The sequence below is a fragment of the Pleurodeles waltl genome, chromosome 4_1, assembly GCF_031143425.1.
Source record: "Pleurodeles waltl isolate 20211129_DDA chromosome 4_1, aPleWal1.hap1.20221129, whole genome shotgun sequence".
NCBI classification, from domain to species: domain Eukaryota; kingdom Metazoa; phylum Chordata; class Amphibia; order Caudata; family Salamandridae; genus Pleurodeles; species Pleurodeles waltl.
In genome coordinates, this window is record NC_090442.1 from 888,150,302 (window position 1) to 888,172,409 (window position 22,108).

Here is a 22,108-nt window from a genome sequence, read left to right on the forward strand (position 1 = left end):
CTGGCTTCCTTCTGTACTTCTCCCCCCCCCCCCCCCTGCACTTAGTGTTGGTCTCTGTCATCTGTGTGCTTCACTCTGACCCCTTAATGTTGAGCTCGCTACTGTGTCCTCCTTTGTTGCTTTCTCTCCCCTGTGCTTCACCGCGCCCACTCCACGTTGCTGTTTTATCTATTGATTCTCCCCCCCACCCCTGCCCCCTGTGTTGCTTCCCCACCTGTACCTTTCTCTATTACCTTGTAGCTTCTCCTCCCTCCCCTGTACTCCCGCTGCTGCCTGCTCCCCCATGTGCTCTCCCCTCCTGCACCCTGTTACACTCCATCCAAATTGCTTCCACCACCCCAATGTTGCTTTCACCCTCCTCTGTTACTTCTGCTTCTCCACTGTTTCCCCACCAACTTTAAAAACAAAAATGTTTTTCCACAATTTTTCTTTTTAGTTACCAATCCAACTCAGCTCATTAACTAAAAAGAAAAAACAAGCACCTACAAAGAGAGTAATAGGCAGCATCAAAGGCTTTTTTTGTTTATTCGTATGCCATGCTGCATGGCATCAAGGCTAAAAACCAATGGTAAACTGGCAAAGCCAATAGCCCCAATGGTGAAAACTATTGGACTTGCAAATGCTTGTTGTTTTTGGTAATTGTGACATTGCACGTAGTATTAGTGTTAAATTACACTTAAACAGGCATTTTACATGTGATAAAGTGAATTATTAGTTGAGGTGGGTGGTAGTCCATCACAAATGATAATGTAACTATTCTTGTTAGGTCCAGTATAGGTTCATAGTTATGGCACAGAGCAGACAGGCTTAACTTAAGAAAATGTGTAAAGCAGTTAGAAGCAGTGGCGCTGCCACTGAACAGGAGTGGCAGGGATAAAACAAAATAATAATTAAAAAATCACCTTGTCAGGAGACTGGTTCATCTCCTCCGTCCTCGTCCTCTTTCGGGAAGCACACAGGCTCCCTGACTCCCCTCAGCCAATCACGACGCAGCTGTCACCAACATGACCGCAGCGTCGTGATTGGTGTGAGTAGTCTCGTTCAGCGCTCACACAGGGAGAGGGACCCTGTGCACTTTCTGGAGAAATGCAAAGTCCGCATGGCTGTTTAGCCAGGCCAACACGGTCAGCCAAACAGACATGCATACTTATGGTCACAAACCACTCTTCCTCAGCCCCCTCGATCCCCGCCCCATCCTAACCTTGCTCCATATAAAAATAAAATGATAATAAAGTTCTGTTATTATCATCATGGGCCATTCTGTAATCTCTCTTTGGGCTTGAAACCATGCCCATGCCACGTCAGTCACTTACATTGGTTCGAGGGCTTGCCCTTTAAAATCCGCTTGCTTTCATTTGTGAAAGGCATGCATACGTCATGCCTTTTCCGGTGTTTAGCCCACCTACACAGCACCGGTAAAGTACCAAAAACATATGAGTCTCTATGTTTTCAGCCTGGAGTCTGGACTACGTTATCTGTTTATTTTCCACGCAGCGATATCGCGCTGCATTTTACAAAGCATGATCGCGCTGCGTTTTTTTTGCTTTACAACGCTAATAGCTCTAACTCGAACAAATGTGAGACCCGTTGCATTGAAAATGCTTGTTTTATATTTTACTCCTGCTGAAAGCAGTGGGGCGATGCTCCAATGCCTTAGCAGAGGAGCTACCACTGGTTAGAAGTACCAAAACAGTTAAAAAGTCAAAAAATCAACACAATAAAAAATCTCACTCCAATTTATTAAAATAGAGAATATTTTCATGAACAAAATGACAAAAACCCAATAAGGGAAACCAGATACATCAATTTTTAAAGTTTAAATTCAATTTTAGGACCAAAAAAGCGCAAAGTGCCAACTGTGGGCAACTAGTCCCGCTAGACTGGGAAAAAAGTATGGTTTAAGGAGGACCGCGCTAGAGCTCAGTTTGAATACGAGGTCCCAGTAGGTCCTGGTCAAAGAGGCAATGTAAGAAATTGGAGTATTAGATGAGGGGGTGAGAACTCACCTCAAATAATAATTGGAATCCTTGTCAGGGCGAACTACAAAAGTATCTATATAAAACTGTGCTTAACCTTCTGGTAGCTTGGTACAAAAGCAGTCAACCTTAACTTAGAGACAATGTGTAAAGTATTTATGCATTACACAACAGTAATAAAGTGAAAAAAGCGCAAAAAAAATCCCAACCTAGTTTAAAAAACTAGAGAATATTTGAATAAATACAATAACACTAGAACAACAAACAGCCACTAAGTAGAACCAGAGATATGATTTTTTAAAGTTTAAATTCAAAATACAGCCAAAAAGCACAAAACGCTAACTGCAGTTATCAGGCCATGCCAGACAAAATCCAAGCCAAAATATAAAGCCGACCCCAATAGATCACCGGCCAGTTACATGGACCAGGTTCATCCCGGTGGGAAGTTTACCTTTAAACATTGAAACATTTACAGAGAAAAGTGCTCTATGAGTCATTAACAAGGCAAGCTGCAAGCTGGGTCTGAGTTGGGATTCAATGGCAGCGGGTTGCTGAAGAGCGGACTCTGGTGGGGGACTAAAAAAAGGCAGGAAATCTCCAAGCAGGAGAAGTCTGGTGCCCTTGCCCAGGAAGGTCTCAACATTGATTTAGAAACTTTTCTGGAAATCAGATTTCCTTCAATAAAAGAAACCAGCAAGTTGAGGCCAACCGACAATTCAACGTCAACAACTGTGGCTTCAATGGTGATCCTTGTCTCTGTCAGTTCTCCAGGTAGAAAAATGGCAAAAGGTTTCTGAGTGCCACTTCTAGAACTTTGAGAACAGGAAGAGTGCACTCAGGTTCAGTTGATTGTGGGAGGCTGGGCAGTTACAGGAAAAGGACTTTTGAAGCGTGCTTTGTTCCTAAAGCGTGAACAGGAGGTCAGCCAACTGACCCTTGGAGTCACTTCTGGGGTTCTGAGATCAAGGCAAGCGCATCAGGTTCTTCAGAGAGCAGAGCAGTTCTTCTGATTCTTCACAGGTCCAACAGCGTTCTGAGAGAGGTATGTGGGGTCCACTTTTATGCCGAGTGCCAGCCCGTGGATGGACAGCAAGCCTCTGTCCACCTTCTCAACCTATTTGGCTCAGTTCTTCTATCCCTGCTGGGTTTTGTGCCACCCTGACTAGAAAGGAAAAAAGGAAGCAGGCCTAGGTGTAAGCTGCATCTTCCAATGACAAGGTAGGCATCCTTTGAAGGTCAGGAATAGCCTTGACACAGCTCCCAGGTAATACTGTCAAGGAAGGAGTCCCCCACCCCGCACCCAGAGCCCTTTGTCCACTGTCTGGGAGCAATACACATCTCACCACAGGGAAGCCGTCAGGTAACATGTAGACACTGGCAGATCCTTTTAATTTTAGGCAGAAAAATGACAACTTTCTGAAGGTGTATCTTACAAGATAGTAACTTAAAATCCAACTTGACCATTAAGTTGGAATATATATTGCTATTAACAGGCACTTTGAAATTTGTTTCTATCTGCTCCCAAACTGAACTTAGCACTTATTCAATGTCAAAGTGCAAACCAGTATTAGTCAATGGGAGAGTTAGATGTGCCACAGTAAACAAGTGTAGGGAGCTGGGTTCTGGTTGCAGTACCCCTCCCCCACACTTTTTGCCTGTTCATTTGATGCAACTTAAACTGAAGTGTACTGGGTTCCTGCTAACCAGGTCCCCACTGCCAGTGTTCCTTCCCTAAAACAAGTCACCTAGTCACTTGATCCCCAAGTGACCAGGCTCTTCAACCCGCTTTAAGTCCTTAGTAAATGGTGTGCATGGTATCTAGGGCATTGGTACTGAAGACGGCCCCTCAGAGCTGCAGCACAACTTGTGCCACTCTGAGGGACCCAGCACCAACCTTATGCAGACCTCTCATTGCAGGCTGCATGACAAGTTGCTCCAAAAGTTGAAAACACAACATGGCACACACTTGCGTGCCATGTCCCCTAAAACACTGCTTGTAAAATCTGTAAGTCACCCCTACCTCAGGCCTTCAGCCCTAAGGCAGAGTGCATTATATTACAAGTGATGGCATACATGCATGAGCAAATATGCCACTACTATGTCTTTGTCGATTCTTAGACATAGTAAGTGTACAGGTAAGCCATTTTAAATACATGTGCTGGACACTGATCACTACAAGTTCCCCAGCTACATGATGGCTTCTCTGAACCTAGGGATGCTTGGTATCAAACATCTTGTATTAATAAATCCTCAGTGATTCCAGTGATGGATTTATTAATACATGCACCCAGAGGGCACCTTAGAAGTGCCCCCTGAAAAACCTACCAACTGCTGGGGAGCTCCCTGACGTGTTCTGGCCAGCCTGCCACCAACAGATGAGAATCTGACCTCCCAGGTGGGGAGGCTCCTCCTGCGACAGGTCACAAACAAAAGCATGTGGTGTTACCCAACCCTTCCCACAGGATGACCTGCATTCCAAGGCAGGAGCTTCAAAGAAGCCCACCGCCTTTGATATACAGAACTGGCCTTCCTCAGAGGAAGATGCCAACTCCCATGCCTCAGGGCCCATCTGGCACCTGGACAGGTGGGAGAATTAGCTATGCAGGAGATGTGTCACAGTTCCAGACTTTGTACACCCCTAGGGGTGGCCAGCCTGAAGTGGATACAACTTAGGAAATTCCGCCAGCTTGCATGTAGTGAAATTGAAGACCTCTGGACAGGGTGATGCCCACGCCCCATAGTAAGTGGTCATCTAGGGGACATAGTGACTCCAAGGCCCATTGTCTACTATCCTTCACTCTCCTTAACGCCCCCTATATTGAGCATTTAGGGGACCCCCATATCTCAGATCTTTGCTGGACATAAAAGGGGAAGTGGATGAGAAGCCTGGTGGACCCAAGAACCAAGGAGTACAACTGACTTGGCGCCATCCCCGCCAACCTGCCTGCCGCACCCTAACCTTGAGTAGCAACTGACCTGTCCTGCCGCTGCAGCCTCCAGGAAACTGGGAGAGCTGCCAGTGCTCTGCAAATCACCTAGAAGAACTCCATTGGAGTGGAGAAGCTGCTCCCCTGCATCCGCAGGCATCCAAGAAAGAACTAAGAGGACCAGGACTGCCAAAAAAAAGATTCTACACATCACTACTGCACCTGAGCCGGCTAGCCTGTATTGAAATGGGCCAACGGTGTCAGTGTGGGCCCTCCAGAAAAGAAGCCCACCCTGTGCTCGTCCACTGTGTACTTCACAATAGCATCTGCAGGCTATTTCTGCAGACCCCCTTGCAACCGCAAGTGACCTCTGCATCCAACCACCCAGAAGAGGAGAACCATGGGTGTCCCCAGATCTTACCACCTTGTGAGACCTGAGCCCACTTGTTGGCTTAGTCAGGCTGAACAGGCCCACCTGCAACAGCGAGGAATTCCACTGCTGGACCTAACACCAGAAGACATCCCTGCTCCCGCGCCATACATCCAGAGGAGGAGTGGATTGACAATGTCCTGACATGCCCGAGGACCTCAAGGGTCGAGCCCCATGTGGGTTTCCCTGGACTGTTCTTCCATTATACCCCTGCAGTGACTTGAATGGGACACCCGACGTCATGACACACATCTCCACCCGGATGCACCACAGCTCCCTGAGATGACCTGTTGGTGTGGTCTTAGACCGTGCCCCAAAACCCCCTTAAGTCCAGGAGACTGGACCCATAAGTCATTGTACCTGGATTGCCATCTTTGTTTTCCTCCATAGGTTTGCATTACAGCTTCCTGCAAAATGCACTGTCTACTTTTAAAAACTCTAAAAATTCATAACATTTCAACTCACCTGACTCTGGTGATCTTGGTATCAAAGTTTATATAAAAGTATATGTTATTTTTATAAATTGGTGTCCGATGTCTTTATTGAGTGTGTGTCTCACTTACTGCATGAGTGTGTGCCTTACATGCTTAGCACTACCCTCTGATATGCCTAACTGCTTGACCACACTACCCAAAAAGAGAGCATTTGGGATGCCTTTTGTGCCTCTGTGATACCGCTGAGGATTGTTTGGACTCCTTGCACAGTATATCTCATTTTGGTCTACTATATAAAGAGCCATCTTCCTACAACAAGCATTGGCACAGCCCATATGTTGCGCCTATGTGAAAGCTATTGGCCTTACCAATGTCTTTTAGTCATGTTGTACAGTAGATTGGCTGCTGTTCAGCATGGCTAAAAGTTTGTGACATGGAGTAGAGTGGCATTGAGTAGAGTGACACAGATCAGAGTGCCGTAGACTAGAGTGCTGTAGAGTGGGGTAGAGTGGCATAGGGTACAGTGGCATAGAGCGGTGTAGAGTGATGTAGAGTGGAATGGAGTGGCATACAGTCTCTACAGTAGAGTACAGTAGAGTGGCACAGAGTAGATGGCATAGATTGGAGTGGCATAGATTGGAATGGAGTGGAGTGAAGTGGCATGCCGTGGAGAAGAATAGAGTGGTGCAGCATAGAGTGGCATACAGTAGATTGGCATGGAGTAGTCTGGTATGGAGTGGGATGGAGTAGAGTGGATTGGAGTAGAGTGAGGTGGAGTAGAGTGAGGAGGAGTGGTGTGGCATAGAATCTTGTGAGGTAGAATGCCTTAGGTTGGAGTGGTGTAGAGTACAGTGACATGGTGTGGAGTGGCAAGAATGCAATGGCAGAGAAGAGTGGCATAGAGTGGCGTAGAGTAGCACTGTGTGGAGTGGAATGAGATAGCATGGCATAGAGTAGAGTGGCCTGGAGGACAGTGGAGTAGAGTGGCATACAGTGGAGTGGCATAGTGTACAGGGGATGCCATAGAGTGGTATAGATTGGAGTGGCATAGAGTAGAGAGGCATGAAGTAGACTAGCATAGAGTGGAGAGACACAGAGTGCCATGGTGTGGAGTGGCGTGGAGGAGAGTGGCATGGAGTAGAGTGCTGTAGAGTGGAGTGGAGTGGAGTATAATGGAGTGAAGAAGAGTGGCATAGAGTACAGTAAATTGGCATAGAGAGGGGTTGAGTGGAGTGGTGTAGAGTATAGTGGCGTAGGGTGAAGTGTAGAGTGGTGTAGAGTGGGGTGGCATAAAGTGTAGTGGTGTAGCATTGCGCAGAGTATAGGGGTGTAGAGTGGCATGGAATAGCAGATAGTGGAGTAGCATAGAGAGGGGTAGCGTTGAGTAGAAAGACGTAGAGTAGTTCAGTTGTGGGTGTAAGTAACTAAAGTGCCAATAGAGACAGCTGATAGGGTGAAAGCAACAAACATAAGAATTCATATGCCTGTGTTAAGAGTAAGAAAGCACATTGCACGTTCAAGAGTAATACTTAGATGCTTACAAAATAAAAAATAGTGCATTGCAAAAAGACAAGAAAGAACAAAGAGAAAGAAGAACACATGTACTTGATCCATGCTCCAAGGAGGAGCTAATACAAGAAAAGAAGAAAAGCTTACAGGAGCTGAGTGATCGAAACACTGCAAATGAGAATTACAATAAAAGCAACTAATTATATGGTATGGGTGGGTTGTAAACAACATATCTCGCAGCACGGCACATGTGCTGCATAGGTGAGACCTAAAAATGTATTTTTCACTACCAGGACATGTAAAACATTAAATACATGTCCTGCTTTTAAAAAATCATGCACAATGCCCTAGGGGCATTTAGGGCAAATCGACGTTGACACAGGAGGAGTTGCCTCTAACAACATTCATAGGTTTTAGGAACTCGGAAACAGCACTTGGGGGTCCAGAGTAGGTCCAGATGGAACTGGTCAGCTGGGCGCTTCTTGAAAGTGCCCTTCTTGCAGCTTTTATCACAACAGCAGGTGCACTCCTTCTTCTCTCTTCCATAGGTTAAGCAAAGTGCTGAGAAGGTTACTGGGGATGCCTCCTTCATGCTCCGTGCCAACCAGTTTGTGAGAGAAACTCCTGGCCTCTCCCTTACTAATGTGGGAAAGGTTTCCCCGGGGTGGCTCAAACCACTTTTGTGGCACTTCCTCTGTGTTTTACTGTACACTATACCATAGTGCCCTTCTCTACCCAAAACTAAGATGGCAGAAACTTTCCGCCATTGTGCAGAGCTGCTGTGCCCACCCAAGAGGTGTGACCAGGGAAATGAGCAAACCCTCTGTGGTCACTCAAAACCAGTTTTGGAGGCAGCTCCTCTCACACTGTGTGTGGCATGAGGTTGGCTAGCAGGACAATAGAGGGCGCAGGTCCAGGTGTTAGCACAATCTGCCAGTGACAAGGTACCATCCTTTGAATTTAATTAGGATTCAAGGCACAGTCCAGGTGGACATCCTGTCAAGGGAAGGTCAACTTCTCTCACTTTGTCTCATCTCTGAGAGCCACTTCATACCTAATCATGGAGCCACCTAGGCACTTGGTGACATTTGAAACCTCAGGCAAATTAGCTTCTAGAGGCTTATGACAGGCTAAAGGTAACTTTGTATCGTTTGGAAAATATTTAAATCCAACTATACCAATGAATTGGATTTGTAGTAAATATTTTAAAAAGTTCAAGAAGTATGTTTTTTATCTGATTCTCAGACGGAGATAATATTATTTACCTTTAACAATAATTTCCAATGGTTTTCTAAGAACAGTTTCCCCAGCTACAGTGAAATTAGCTTTTTAGATTTTTCACGGTATGGACATGTTTTACTTTAAATTCTTACACGGCCTACTCTTAATTACCATGCACCCTGCCTTATGACCAATTAATGCTTACTTATGGGTGACTCATTAATATTTAAAAGGAGGATTTAGGCATGTCAGAAGTGGTTATTTTGGCAGGATGAATTTACAGTTGAACCCTTCACCGCCAAATATTTATGGTAGGCCTGCAGTCATATTTTCCATTGTTACTTTAGTGGTAGCACAACATGTGCTGCAGTCCACTACTGTCATTTAACTTACAGGGTCAGGGTGCACTTGGTACCATATAATGGGGACTTACAGGTAAGTTAAATATGGCAATTAGGAATACAGCCAAATTTTACATGTTTAGGGGTGAGAACAGGTGCATTGGGGCTTTGTTAGTAGAGTCCCAGTGCAGAGTAAAAAAATAAGCATCAGTCCAAACAAACAGGGGTGACCGTACAAAAATGCCATTTTTACAATACATTTTGAACAATGTACAAGTGATTATTAATTGATGTCAGGGGATGTATTTCAATATATACGAATCAGACAATGGAAAACAAATCTGCTGGTGAAGTGTTGTGGTGACTGGAAACAATTGAAGTCCTTCTGACGTAAGGTGTTAGATGTCTCATATTATCCTAGTTGTATAATACCCTTGAAAAAGATAATACACTTACACTATTGCAATATGTTAATAATACCATGGGAGTTGTTGAAAATGGGGAAGAACCTATCTGATGAATTTTGCTTGCAATAATGGACAAAAAACATTAGATGCTTACCTCCTAAATAAAGAAAAGGCCATGCACATAAAGTGTATTAATCATCATCTTTGCTGGACTTGGCCCTGTCTTCTGGGTCATCCCCAGGCTTTTTGCTTACACCCTCCCTTTTTCTGAACCCGCTTTACAACTGATAACCAGTGCTAATAAGCTTGTATTGTCACCTTTAAAAATGGTAAAACTGACTTGCACCCAATTGGAGCATGTAATTTACTTTTAAGTCAGTAAAGTGGTACTACATGTACCTAGGGCCTGAACATTAAATGCTACTAGTGGGAATATAGCACTAATTGTGCCACCAAAAAAGCAGACCTTTTAAACATCTCTCAGGCCTGCCATTAAGCCTGTGGGTGCAGTTTAAACCCTTTTCTGCCAGGCCTTTTCCCCCTCAGGTGCCAAGCCTTTTTCTGGCTATTTGTAACAGTTCACACTTAGGCCTTCATAACTATTTGTCCACATAAGCTACCCCAGCCAAATTTGCGTCCTTTTTTTCCAACATCCTGGGGATTCTAGAGGTACCCAGAGTTTGTGGGTTCCCCTGAAAGAGACCAAGAAATTAGCCAAATTTCGTTTTTTTTTTTAAAAATGGGGAAAAGGGCTGCAGAAGAAGGCTTGTGGTTTTTCCCTGAAAATGGCATCAACAAAGGGTTTGCAGTACTAACATTACCAGCTTCCCAGCTTTCAGGAACAGGCAAGCTAGAATCAGAAAACCCAATTTTTCAACACAATTTTGGCATTTTACAGGGACATATCCCATTTTTACTATTTGTTGTCCTTTCAGCCTCCTTTCAGTTAGTGACAGAAATGGGTGTGAAACCAATGCTGGATCCCTGAAAGCTAAACATTTCTGAAAAGTAGACACAATTCTGAATTCAGCAAGTGGTAATTTGTGAACATCCTACAAGTGTTTCCTACCAAAAATAACAGCTGAAATAAAACAGAAAATTGAAATTAAGGAAAAAAAACATAAATTTTCTCAACATTTTACTCTGCAACTTTTTCCTGCAATGTCAGATTTTTTAAAGCAATATACCGTTACATCTGCTGGCCTCTTCTGGTTGTGGGGATATATAGGGTTTGTAGGTTCATGAAGAACCCTAGCTACCCAGAGCCAATAAGTGACCTGCACCTTGCAATGGGTTTTCATTCTATACTGGGTATATAGCAATTCATTTGCTGAAATAAAAAGAGTGAAAAATAGGTATCAAGAAAACCTTTGTATTTCCAAAATGGGCACAAGATATAGGCCCTCATTCTGACCTTGGTGGGCGGCGGAGGCCGCCCGCCAAAGTCCCGCCGTCAGGTTACCGTTCCGCGGTCGAAAGACCGCGGCGGTAATTCTGACTTTCCCGCTGGGCTGGCGGGCGGTCGCCTTCAGACCGCCAGCCAGCCCAGCGGGAAAGAGGCTTCCACGATGAAGCCGGCTCGGAATCGAGCCGGCGGAGTGGAAGCTGTGCGACGGGTGCAGTTGCACCCGTCGCGTATTTCACTGTCTGCGCAGCAGACAGTGAAATACATGTAGGGGCCCTCTTACGGGGGCCCCTGCAATGCCCATGCCAGTGGCATGGGCACTGCAGGGGCCCCCAGGGGCCCCGCGACCCCCCCTACCGCCATCCGGATCTCGGCGGTCCGACCGCCGGGATCTGGATGGCGGTAGGGGGGGTCGGAATCCCCGCGGCGGTGCAGCAAGCTGCGCCGCCGCGGAGGATTCAATGGGGCCGCGGTACACTGGCGGGACCCCGCCAGTGGTGCCGGTCCGACCGCGGCTTTACCGCCGCGGTCGGAATCCCCATTGGAGCACCGCCGGCCTGTCGGCGGTGCTCCCGCGGTCCTCCGCCCTGGCGGTCAAAGACCGCCAGGGTCAGAATGACCACCATAGTGTTGAGAAGCAGTGGTAATATGCACATCTCTGAATTACGGGGTGCCCATACTAGCATGTGAATTACAGGGCATTTCTCAAATAGACGTCTTTTTTACACACTGTCTTACATTTGGAAGGAAAAAATGTAGAGAAAGACAAGGGGCAATAACACTTGTTTTGGTATTGTGTGTTTCCCCAAGTCACCGGATCGAAATGGTACCTCACTTGTGTGGGTAGGACTAACGCTCGCGACAGGAAATGCAACATGGACCCATCACATGTTTACATTGAAATCTGACGTGTTTTTTGCAAAGTGCCTAGCTGTAGATTTTGGTCTCTAGTTCAGTTGGCACCTAGGGAAACCTACCAGACCTGTGCATATTTGAAAACTAGACACCTAGGGGAATCTAGGATGGGGTGAGTTGTGGGGCTCTCACCAAGTTCTGTTACCCAGAATCCTTTGCAAACCTCAAAATCTGGCAAAAAAAACACTTTTTCCTCACATTTTGGTGACAGAAAGCTCTGGAATCTGAGAGGAGCCACAAATTTCCTTCCACCCAGCATTCCCTCAAGTCTCCTGATGTAAATGGTACTTCACTTGTATGGGTAGGCCAAACGCCTGTGACAGGAAATGCCCCAAAACACAATGTGAACATATCACATTTTCCCAAAGAAAACAGACCTCTTTTTGAAAAGTGCCTAGCTGTGGATTTTGGCCTCTAGCTCAGTCAGCACCTAAGGAAACCTACCAAACTTGCACATTTTGGAAAACTAGACACCTAGGGGAATCCAAGATGGGGTGACTTGTGGGGCTCTCACCAGGTTCTGTTACCCAGAATCCTTTGCAAATCTCAAAATTAGGCCACAAAATACCTTTTCCTCACATTTCAGTGACAGAAAGTTCTGGAAACTGAGAGGAGCCAAAAATGTCCTTCCACCCAGCATTCCCCCAAGCCTCCCGATAAAAATGGTACCTCACTTGTGTGGGTCGGCCTAGTGCCCGTGACAGGAAATGCCCCAAAACAAAACATGGACACATCACATTTTCCCAAAGAAAACAGAGCTGTTTTTTGCAATGTGCCAAGCTGTGGATTTTGGCCTCTAGCTCAGCCGGCACATAGGGAAACCTACCAAACCTGCGCATTTTTGAAAACTAAACACCTAGGGGAATCCAAGATGGGGTGACTTGTGGGGCTCTCACCAGGTTCCGTTACACAGAACCCTTTGCAAACCTCAAACTTAGGCCAAAAAAAACACCTGTTCCTCATATTTCAGTGACAGAAAGTTCTGGAATCTGAGAGGTGACACATATTTCCTTCCACCCAGCGCTCCCCCAAGCCTTCTGATAAAAATGGTACCTCACTAGTGTGGGTAGGCCTAGTGCCCGCAAAAGAAAATACCCCAAAACACTATGGGGGTCATTACGACCCCGGCGGTCGGTGGTATAGTGGAGGTATTACCGCCAATAGGCTGGTTGTACCTACCTCCAATATTATGACATTGGCGGTTTGGCCAAAGCCAATGTTCGCTTTGTTCACAGCAGCAGCTGTGAACAAAGCCTCACGGAGCCCGAGGGGATTTAAATCCCCTCGGGCTCCGTGAACATTTTTTTTTTTTAATAGAACATTCTGCCCTGTGTGGCAGAATGTTCTAAAAGCCTTAGAACCCGCTGTAGGGGCTCTACCGGCTATTAAAGTCCCTCTCCCTTGTTAAATTTGCTACACATCAGGTATGTAATCGCTATTTTACTGCCACTTTATTTTGCAGGCCGCTGCTTGCTGAAACAGTAATAATTAAACAACGTTTCCTTAATACAGATCATTTCTCAACATTGCAAAAAACAAGCCCGCCGAGGGGTCATAAACCTTCAAGACTTTAAAGACGTTCGAGAGGCAATTAGATGTTTGCCCCCAATATGTTTAAAACGTACATTGTTAATGCTGTACTCACCAAAACCAAAAGCATTAGACCCACCAACGCTTTGCGAGGCCTGAACGCTGGTAGACGTGTAGAGTCCTGTCACCAAGAGCCCATCGAAAAAGGTACTGGTTGAAATAGTCACTGCAATAGAAGAAAGAGTTGGACTCAGTATTCTGACAACAAGCAGACCATTCTACATCATTCCCATTTTAGATCTTTAAGTGTGATATGTTTCATTAAGGAGGATTATTTCATAGAGACAACAGTCGGTATATGTAATCTAGTTGCTGCATCGGTATGGATCCGGAAATCGGACATGGTAAAGGTATTTTAAAGGTAGGACAACATCGGACGTGGCTGGAGACTAGATGCTGACAAACTGACTCAGTCTGACCAACCTAAATTAGAAGTTACAAGTAGGTAGAGTATGGAAGCCTGGATCGTTTGGAGTAAATATGCTCTCAGAAAAAAGAAGCTTCAGCCACATTAGGGGCACTCACTTACAATGCCATAAGCAAGTAACAGCACCAGACCTGCTTGCTAACTTCATCCTTATCTGGAAGGCCAGCAGCTGGCTACAAGAGCCAAAACCAACAGTGAATTATAGCAATTCATAGTGCAATCGACTCTCAAAATTTACGACGTCTGACTGAGGAAAATAAAAGAAAGTAAAGCGACCAGAATTGTCACCACAGTAAATAAATGGGCTCTGGCCTCACCCATTCTCCAAAACTTACACATGTTGGCAAATCCGGTTAGACTAAAATACAAGAGTGAATGCAAAGTCACGCACTTAGACATGCATCCACTTTAAACTACTTAATAGCATTGATTTTTATTTTATTGGCCGCAAATATATGGATTCAGTTCCCAAATATATATATATTTTTAAACGTTTGCCAAAGTCTATTTCTTCTCAGTGGTTGAATCTACACATTCAAATGGAAACCATTTGCATAGACAATGCTATCCCGAAAATCTCACAGAGATCTGACACTCCTGAACCTCCTTTGGAAACCACTGGCTAAATGGACCCAACAAGTATAAAGTGATGTTCAGTTGGTACAAGATTCGAGTGAGTCCTCTGATGCACCACTGGTTTTAAACACTACAAAAATAAGCAAATCTATACGTATCGCAAGGGCAGTAACTTTATGCACCCTCCCTGTTTTACAGCGAGTTGTAGGCCAAAATCATCACACACGTGGGTAAAAAATACAGCCCTTTCCTATCATCCGAAAGCCAAGGTCTATTCCAGGCACACCTTTAAACCCTTTCTCCTGGGTTTTGCCTCCGAACGAATACTTAGCAACACTGTACTGGTCACCCACAAACAGAGTATTGTTTCTTGAATCATCTCCAAAAAGCACGTTCCTTCGCCTCACAATGTAGCAATGGAAACAAATCTGCAAAAACTTTCACTACCAAACCTCCTGTCTGCTTGCAAGACTCGCGGCCGTCACGCTGGCAGCACTAGGTATCCTCTCTTTATGATGTTTGTTATCACAATTCTTCTAAGAGAGCTTAAGCGACATGCCCAGGTTCTCACATAGAAGACTGGGGAGCAAAGTGAACTTGTCTTCTTGCGGCTTCCAGATTCTGGAATGCCCTTTTGGATCTAGAAAGGGCAGTGTTTAATTTGTGCTTGTTGTTTCCGGTGCTGAGCACTGAGGGCCGGGGCTTATTCTTCGGTCTCAAACATTTGCTGCGAGCAAAACACACATGGGAAAGACGGATGAAGGGAAAAACGAAAAAGCGACTCAAAGGGAGAAAGTAGAAAGCTGCAAGAGTGATCTGAAGGGGCAGGGAGTGGCTTTCTATGAATTGAAGAGGCCCTAGAGTACGCCGCCTCAGCATTCTGTGCTCGCATGTTTAATTGCAGCAGCCCCGTGTTTAAGGGCTTTGGGCACCGGCACCTTTTTATTTACAATTTAAGCACTGAGAAAGGGTTTATATTACCTACATCCTTCCCAGAAGAGGCTCAGCTTTAGCATCATCAATAGGCCTACTCTGTCGCCTTACTCAATATCAGGACTCACTGAGGTAAGAGAAGAATGATCCACCTCGGAAACAGCAGCCTGGAACAACTCTGTATGTTTCCCTGTCTTTTCATTGCTTTTGGACAAAATGCAGGTGTGATCCTGTATGTGAAAAGAGACGTTCACTACGTTGGATACTTTGCCTGTAGATAGTTTGGTTAATACCATCTGCATGAAGCAGTCTAGGACTTCTGAGAGCATGTGTGTTCTTCTTAACAAATGATCAAAAAGGAGGGTTTTTCGATTTATGTAAATCAGTTAAAGTCCACTTTTACGCACTTTAATAACTTAAAAAAACAGACTTTCTAGAACGTCTTTATTTAAATCAGGGGGACACACCTATCTGACATAAACATCATAAATCCACAGCACAATAAATAAGACATAGCCACCAAACCAAAGAAAAAACATACCAGAACACCACGTGAGTCAAACGGAGCTCAGGACCTGACCACGGCCATGTTTGTGGCAAAAGTAAACTATACAAATGCCAACAACATAGCACAGGATGACCAGCTCTTTAAAGTCACAAATATAGAAATAAGGCTTCAAATTTGCATCAGCCAAGAGGCACAGAATGATCTGACAGAGCTCACCAACATAGACTTTAAGGCCAGATGTACAAAAATCTAGAGTTGCGATTCTTAATTGTGATTCCTAACAAATCACATTTAGGAAATCACAATTCCTGTTGTAAGAAAACTTACATCTTTTAAATAGCAATTTCCAGTGGGTCACAAATCGAACTATCTAAGAATTAATGAGTTAGGTCACAGTTTGCGACCCATTAGGAATCATAGCCAACAGAAAGATGGTGCCTGCTGGGGTCAGTAGACCACCATGTCTGTGATTGCTTTTTAAGCAAGCTTTTCTTTTTTTAATGCAGTCCATATTCCTAAAAGAAAACGGGATGCGTTTAAAAAGAAAAAGATGAAACTGTGAAAACCACTGCCTGCTCTAAAAAAAAATATGTTTTTTTTTTACATTCTAAAAGGGAAAAGGATCCCTTGGGGACTCCTCCCTATTTGCGACTTGTTACAACTACCTTTTAATAGTCAATAAAAAAAGAATGTTTTGTAACTGTAATTAGGATGCAAAACATTCATACATACCACTGTGATTCTGTATTTGGTAGGGACACCCTTAACACGCCCCTTCCAAATACCAAATCAATATGTCTGTGCAATTACAAATTGCGATTTGGTATCATTACGGATTACAATTTACTCTTTGTACATAAGAAAAATAATTTTTCGGGTCGGGCCATTTCCAACCACAAAAATTGGTTTATACATACAGCCCATACAGACAACAAGACTCGATGGTCCAATAAATGTAACTTTTACAAACAGCATAATATGTAGAAACTAAACTGCTTTCTGTAGGAGCTGCTAATTAATTCTGCAAGCAACGAGCACAAAAAGATGCCTCTCTCTATAGTCAGTCCTCTCTAAATACTGGGACGTGCTAAATTCACTTGAATTTGCTGCGATAGATGGAGATAAAATAGGACTATCCCAGCAAATCCATAACACTTTGTTACCCTCACATAACACAGGTTACTTACCTTTTGTAATTCCTTATCTGGTAGCGACTCTACCTGGCTGCAGATTTATTACTTTAGAATAATCCCCAGACATCAGACTGGATCCAGAAATGTGTTCATGAGCAGTACACCTACATGCCAGTACATGGCGTCATTTGGCTCCGAATGGCACTGTTACAGTCCCAACATGCTGAAGTCAGTTTCGTTTATCGACTTTCCATACCAGAAGCACGGAGCCACAAAGAACACTGACTACTCATGTATGAAACTAGGAGCCTTGAAAGGGAAACAGCCCTTCACTATGTATCCATTTGCTGAGCCGAGATGAAGGGGGGGGGTCATGTCAGTAATCTGTGGCTAGACTGTCTCAACTAGATAAAGCGTTACAGAAAGTAAGTAACTTGTTCATCTGATAGAGACTTCTATCCGCAAATTACTTACCTTAGAATAATTGTCCATACAATACCTCCCTAGAAGTGGGGCTGCAACACAGATTATACTACAAAGTCCTGTAGGACCACACAGGTGAAATGCCTTTCACAACAGACCTGACTGTCCAGACAGTAGTGCTTTGTAAACATGGGCAGGGAAAGTCAAATTGCTACCTGATAGATATCCAGGACAGGTGCTCTGCTACCTAATGCACTGGTCGCAGTAGTTGCTTTGGAGGAATGAGCTTGCAAACCTTCAAAAGGTTGCTTTTTGGCCTATGCGTAGCAGATTATGATGCAGAGCACTATCCATCATGAGATGGTCTGTTTCTGCCCTAGCTTCCTGTTTTTGGCTCTGATATACCCCACATAGAGTTGATCATCCACCTGGAACTCTTTTGTGCGGTCAAGGTAAAATTAAGTTATTTTTTAGTCCAGCCGATGGAGTCTCTCCTCTTTGCCAGAAGGGTGAGGCAGAGTGTAAAAGGTAGGCTGGCCTGCAAGAAAGGGAGTTACCTCATTCGCTAGAAAGGTTGCTCTAGTCCAAAGAACCAGCTTGTCTGCATAGATGGCAAGGTGCAAAAGCCTGTACATCACGGACCTTCCAAGCAGATTTTATTGCCACTAGAAAGGCCTTTTTACAGTAAGGAGCGTGATAGGACAGTTGTGTAATGGTTCGAGAGGAGCGCACATCAGAAATGTGAGGATTAAATTAAGGTCCCACAGAGGTATAATGAAGAGTGCAGGTGGAATCGTGTTGGAGACCTTTCAAAAACCTAGGTACTAAAGGGGACTTCAACAGGAACGGCTGATCTGGCAACTGCAGAAATGTTGAGATAGCAGAAAGATAGCCTTTTAACGTGCCCAAAGCAGAGCCCTGCTGGGCAAACGTAAGAGAACCTAAAAAGGGGGTGCAGAAAGAGGTTCAACTTCTCTGTGTGTGTACCCTGCCACAAACCTGCTCCAACAGCAGGCATATACAGTTTTGTTGGAGGAATGCCAGGCTGCCAAGATAACATTACAAACTTCGGGTGGAGGGTTGAAAGCTGTCAACTGTCACCACTCAATCTCCATGCATGAAGGCAAAGCATTTTCAGGTTCGGGTGGAGAAATCTGCCCTGTTGCGGCAACAGTAGATCCTCCTCCTGAAGGGGGAAGACTGATTGAAGGACCAGTGCTCATGCTCAACAGCTCGGCATACCAGACTCTCGATGTCCAAACAGGAGACACAAGAATGACCCGGGACCGGCCATTCCTGATCTTCTTGAGAACTCTGGGCAGGAGTGGTATTAGCAGAAAGGCGTACAGGAGGCCTGAGCTCCACTCGATATGCAAAGTGTCTCCAATGAGAGCTGTGTTTAAAACTCCAGGGTGCAAAGCTGACACTGAGCTTTCTTAATTGAGGTGAGCAGAACCAACCAAGGCTCTCCCCCATTCTTGGAGTAGACCTTGAGCTGCCTCAGATGAAGATGCCATTTGTGATCCTCTAGGCATCGACAGCTAAGCTCGTCCACCCTGGTGTTCAGAGTGCCCATCAGGTGTTGAACCACCAGGGATATGCCCTGACATTCCAGCCATGTCCAGAGGTGCAGAGACTGTTGACAAAGAGTCCATGACCCCATCCCACCCTGTTTGTTGCAATATCACATGGAGGTGGTGTTGTCCGTGAACAACTGAACCAGCCTTCCCCTGACTGAAGAAGAAGGCTTTCAATGTCAGCAGGATCGCCCAGAGCTCCAACAGGTTGATATGGAATCTGGATTCTGCTTGAGACCAGAGTCCTCTGATCTCCATTTTTCCCAGGTGGCCGCCCCACCCCAGAAGTGATGCATCTGTCAATACAGTTACCTGTGGATGGGGAAGGGAGAGGGGTCTGTCAAAGGCCCAATCGTGGTTCACTAGCCACCCCTGCAGGTCTTTTGCAGTTTCCTCCAAGATCTACACCTTGTCAGACAGATTCCCCTGATGCTGTGCCTATTGGAACTTCATGTCCCAATGTAGAGCCCTCATATTCCAGTGGGCATAGTCACAAGTAGGATGCAGGAGGCCAAAAGCCTCAGAGTCAGTCTCACCAAAATCCAAGATAGATCCAGAAACATCGGTCTCATAGCTTGAAAATCCTGAACGTGTCGCTCTGAAGGATAAGCCTGAAACTGCATTGTATCTACAACAGCTCCAATGTAAAGAAGCATCTGAGAAGGAGTTAGGTGTGACTTTGGCACATTGATAATGTTTCCCAGTGAGTGAAAAAGGTTCGCTGTAGTCCGGAGGTGGGAGATGACCGCCTGGGCAAGCACGCCTTCAACAGCCAATTGTCGAGGTAGGGAAAGTCTGGAATTCCTGACCTCTGCAGATAAGCTGTAACCAACACCATCACTTTTGCGTACACCCCAGGGGTGCAGGTAAGGCCAAAGGGGAGCACAGCAAACAAAGTGTTCCTGGCCTACCGTGAACCGCATGTAAAGCCCCTGGGCAGGCAGAATAGGGATGTGAAAATAAGAGTCCTGTAAGTCCAGTGATACCATCCAACAACCTCCTGGGAGCAGGGCAGGCAGGATCTCAGTGAGCATCAACATTTTGAAATTCTCCTTTTCCAGGAAGATATTGAGAAAATGTACGTATAAAATAGGATGAAGTTCTTCTTGGGCACTAGAAAGTAGCAGGAATAGCAACCATGACCTACTTCTGATGCTGGCACCTTCTCTATAGCTCCATTGGCCAAGAGAGCTAACACCTTCTGACATAGAAAGGAGAGGTAGTCCTCTGTCAGCTTGTCACACGTAGGTAGCATGGGTGGAGGGGTGATCACAAAGGGGAGGGTTTAGCCCCTGAATACAAACTGCAAAATTAAATGGCCAGATGTTATAAACCTCTAGTGGTGCAGATGATGGTGTATCTTGCCCCCCAGTGGATGCCCATGATGGTCAAAGGGCTTACTACAGGGGCTTGGAGGTTGCAGCTGCCTTTTGGGGTGGTGGTTTGACAACCTCTGGCTGCCTGTTTCATGTGGTGCTTGGGAACTATGCCCTCAGCCATGAAGATTGTGCAGTTTCTGGCTGGGGTGGTTGGGTTGGAAAGACACAGTTGGAAGCCCCTCCCAGATGGACTGGGGTAGGTGTCAGGCCATGGAAAGGTAGAAGGACCTGTACTTGGCTCTGCTGGTCTTAAAGCACTCCAGCACAGAGTCCATCTTCTCACCAAACAATTGAGAGCCATAAAACGGCATGAAAATGAGCGAGGCTTGAACATCCTACAAAGGCAGTGGTTCTCAGCCAGAGGTTGCACCTACGGGCCACTGACGAAACTGCTCTGCCCAACAAGTTGGTTGCATTCAGCCCACATCATATAGTGAACTTGGCTGCGTCCCACACGGCAGCAATTGCTTGGGAAGGTATGGCTCAGGCCTCCTCCAAGACCATGGACAGCACTTGCGCAACCAAGTCTCAGATGGTATGTGAGTATTGGCCCTGAGAGGAGCATGGTGTTGAATGACCGCAGTGCCAGGCTGGTGGAAAAGAATATCCTCTTCTCGAAGGAATCCAGCCTTTTGGATTCCTTTTCCGGTGGAGTGTTAGGCAACCTCCTCCATAGCCACAGTAGGGGGTGGTGTCCAGTCCACTGGCATCCACCAGATCTACCAGATCCATGTACCAGTATTCTTCAGGGTCATCTGGCTGGTATCCATAAAGGTCCGCAGACTCCACCCATTCATCTTTCAATCCCAGCCTGTCATAGGAATAAAGCACTGGCTCTGTCTTGGAGAGTGTGCCCCTCTGGGCACAGAAGCCTGTGTCAGATGACGCCTGTCCATCTCCATGTGACACTTGGGGATGACGATGGGGAAGGTGCTGCTGTTGGGTGCTGGCGGGATATTGGCACTGGAGCCGTCGCCAGGGAAGGCTGAGGTGTCTCGACCAGAGCTGCTCTGGATCCATCCATGTATCCAAGGGGCCCAACTGGTGACGGGAGGGGCGAACCTGCTGGCAAAAGACCAGTAGGGACCCTTCCAAGCCTGTGGGACCCAAGGGTGCTCCAGTGGGACGGGCTATCCAAATATGAGGTACATGGCCTCATACAATTCATGTAAATGGGTCTGGGTCGCTCTGGCTCCTGGAAACTCTGGGAGGTGTGGGACAGCGCAGGCTCCACCACACAGCTAGGCCTCGAGTCCCGATGCTCCCTCATCTCGTCAGTTGACTTTGATGGACATAGTGAAGTCAAAGATCTCTTTGACGTCTTGCTCTTCTTGTGCCTGTGGGACTTATCCCACTTCCCCAATGAACCCGACTGTGAAGACATGAGCTTGGAGTGGCTCTGTGACCGATCCAGGGACCTTTCTTTCAACTGAGATCATCTTGGTGTCACACATTGAGGACCTTGAGGGACTTCTTACTCAAGGCCTTGGGGTGCATGGCACGGCAATCAGTGCAGGTCTTGGCAACATAGTAGCGCTCCAAACCACAGGCACACCAAATGTGTGTCTGTCACTGACATCTGTCAGTGACAGGCGCCACATGGCTTGAAAGCAACTTTCCTAGCTGTCATCCCATGCGCACCAGGAGGCAAAGCCTAAAAAAATCTCGACCAAAAAAATCAAAGAAAGATCAATCAAAAAAGTCTGGGGATAGCTATTCTACACTGACTGCACAGAAAGAAAAGAACTGATGTCAGTGCACTGGTATGGCGCTTAAATAGGCACTGCACACATCACTTTGAGCGTGGATGACATCAACGACTCCAAGCAGAGACAAATGACTCCCCTTAAATGCACAAGTGTACTGCTCTTGAAAAAATGTCCATATCCAGTCTGATGCCTGGGGATTATTCTAAGTCTGACACCTGGGGCATTTAGAAGGCTTCATCAGTTATACATAATATAGTAAAACCGTATCAACTTAACATGCAGTGAAAC

General features: G+C 45.7%; 1 protein-coding gene across 1 annotated transcript in view; it reads right to left on the bottom strand.

The window, feature by feature from the left end:
• Window positions 1-22,108, bottom strand: part of RELN (reelin) — a 1,304,886-nt gene that overhangs the window by 1,182,838 nt on the left and 99,940 nt on the right. Inside the window, exon 2 of the mRNA XM_069229640.1 lies at window positions 13,211-13,321. Coding sequence (XP_069085741.1) covers window positions 13,211-13,321 — 111 coding nt within the window. The remainder of the gene's footprint in view (window positions 1-13,210; window positions 13,322-22,108) is intronic.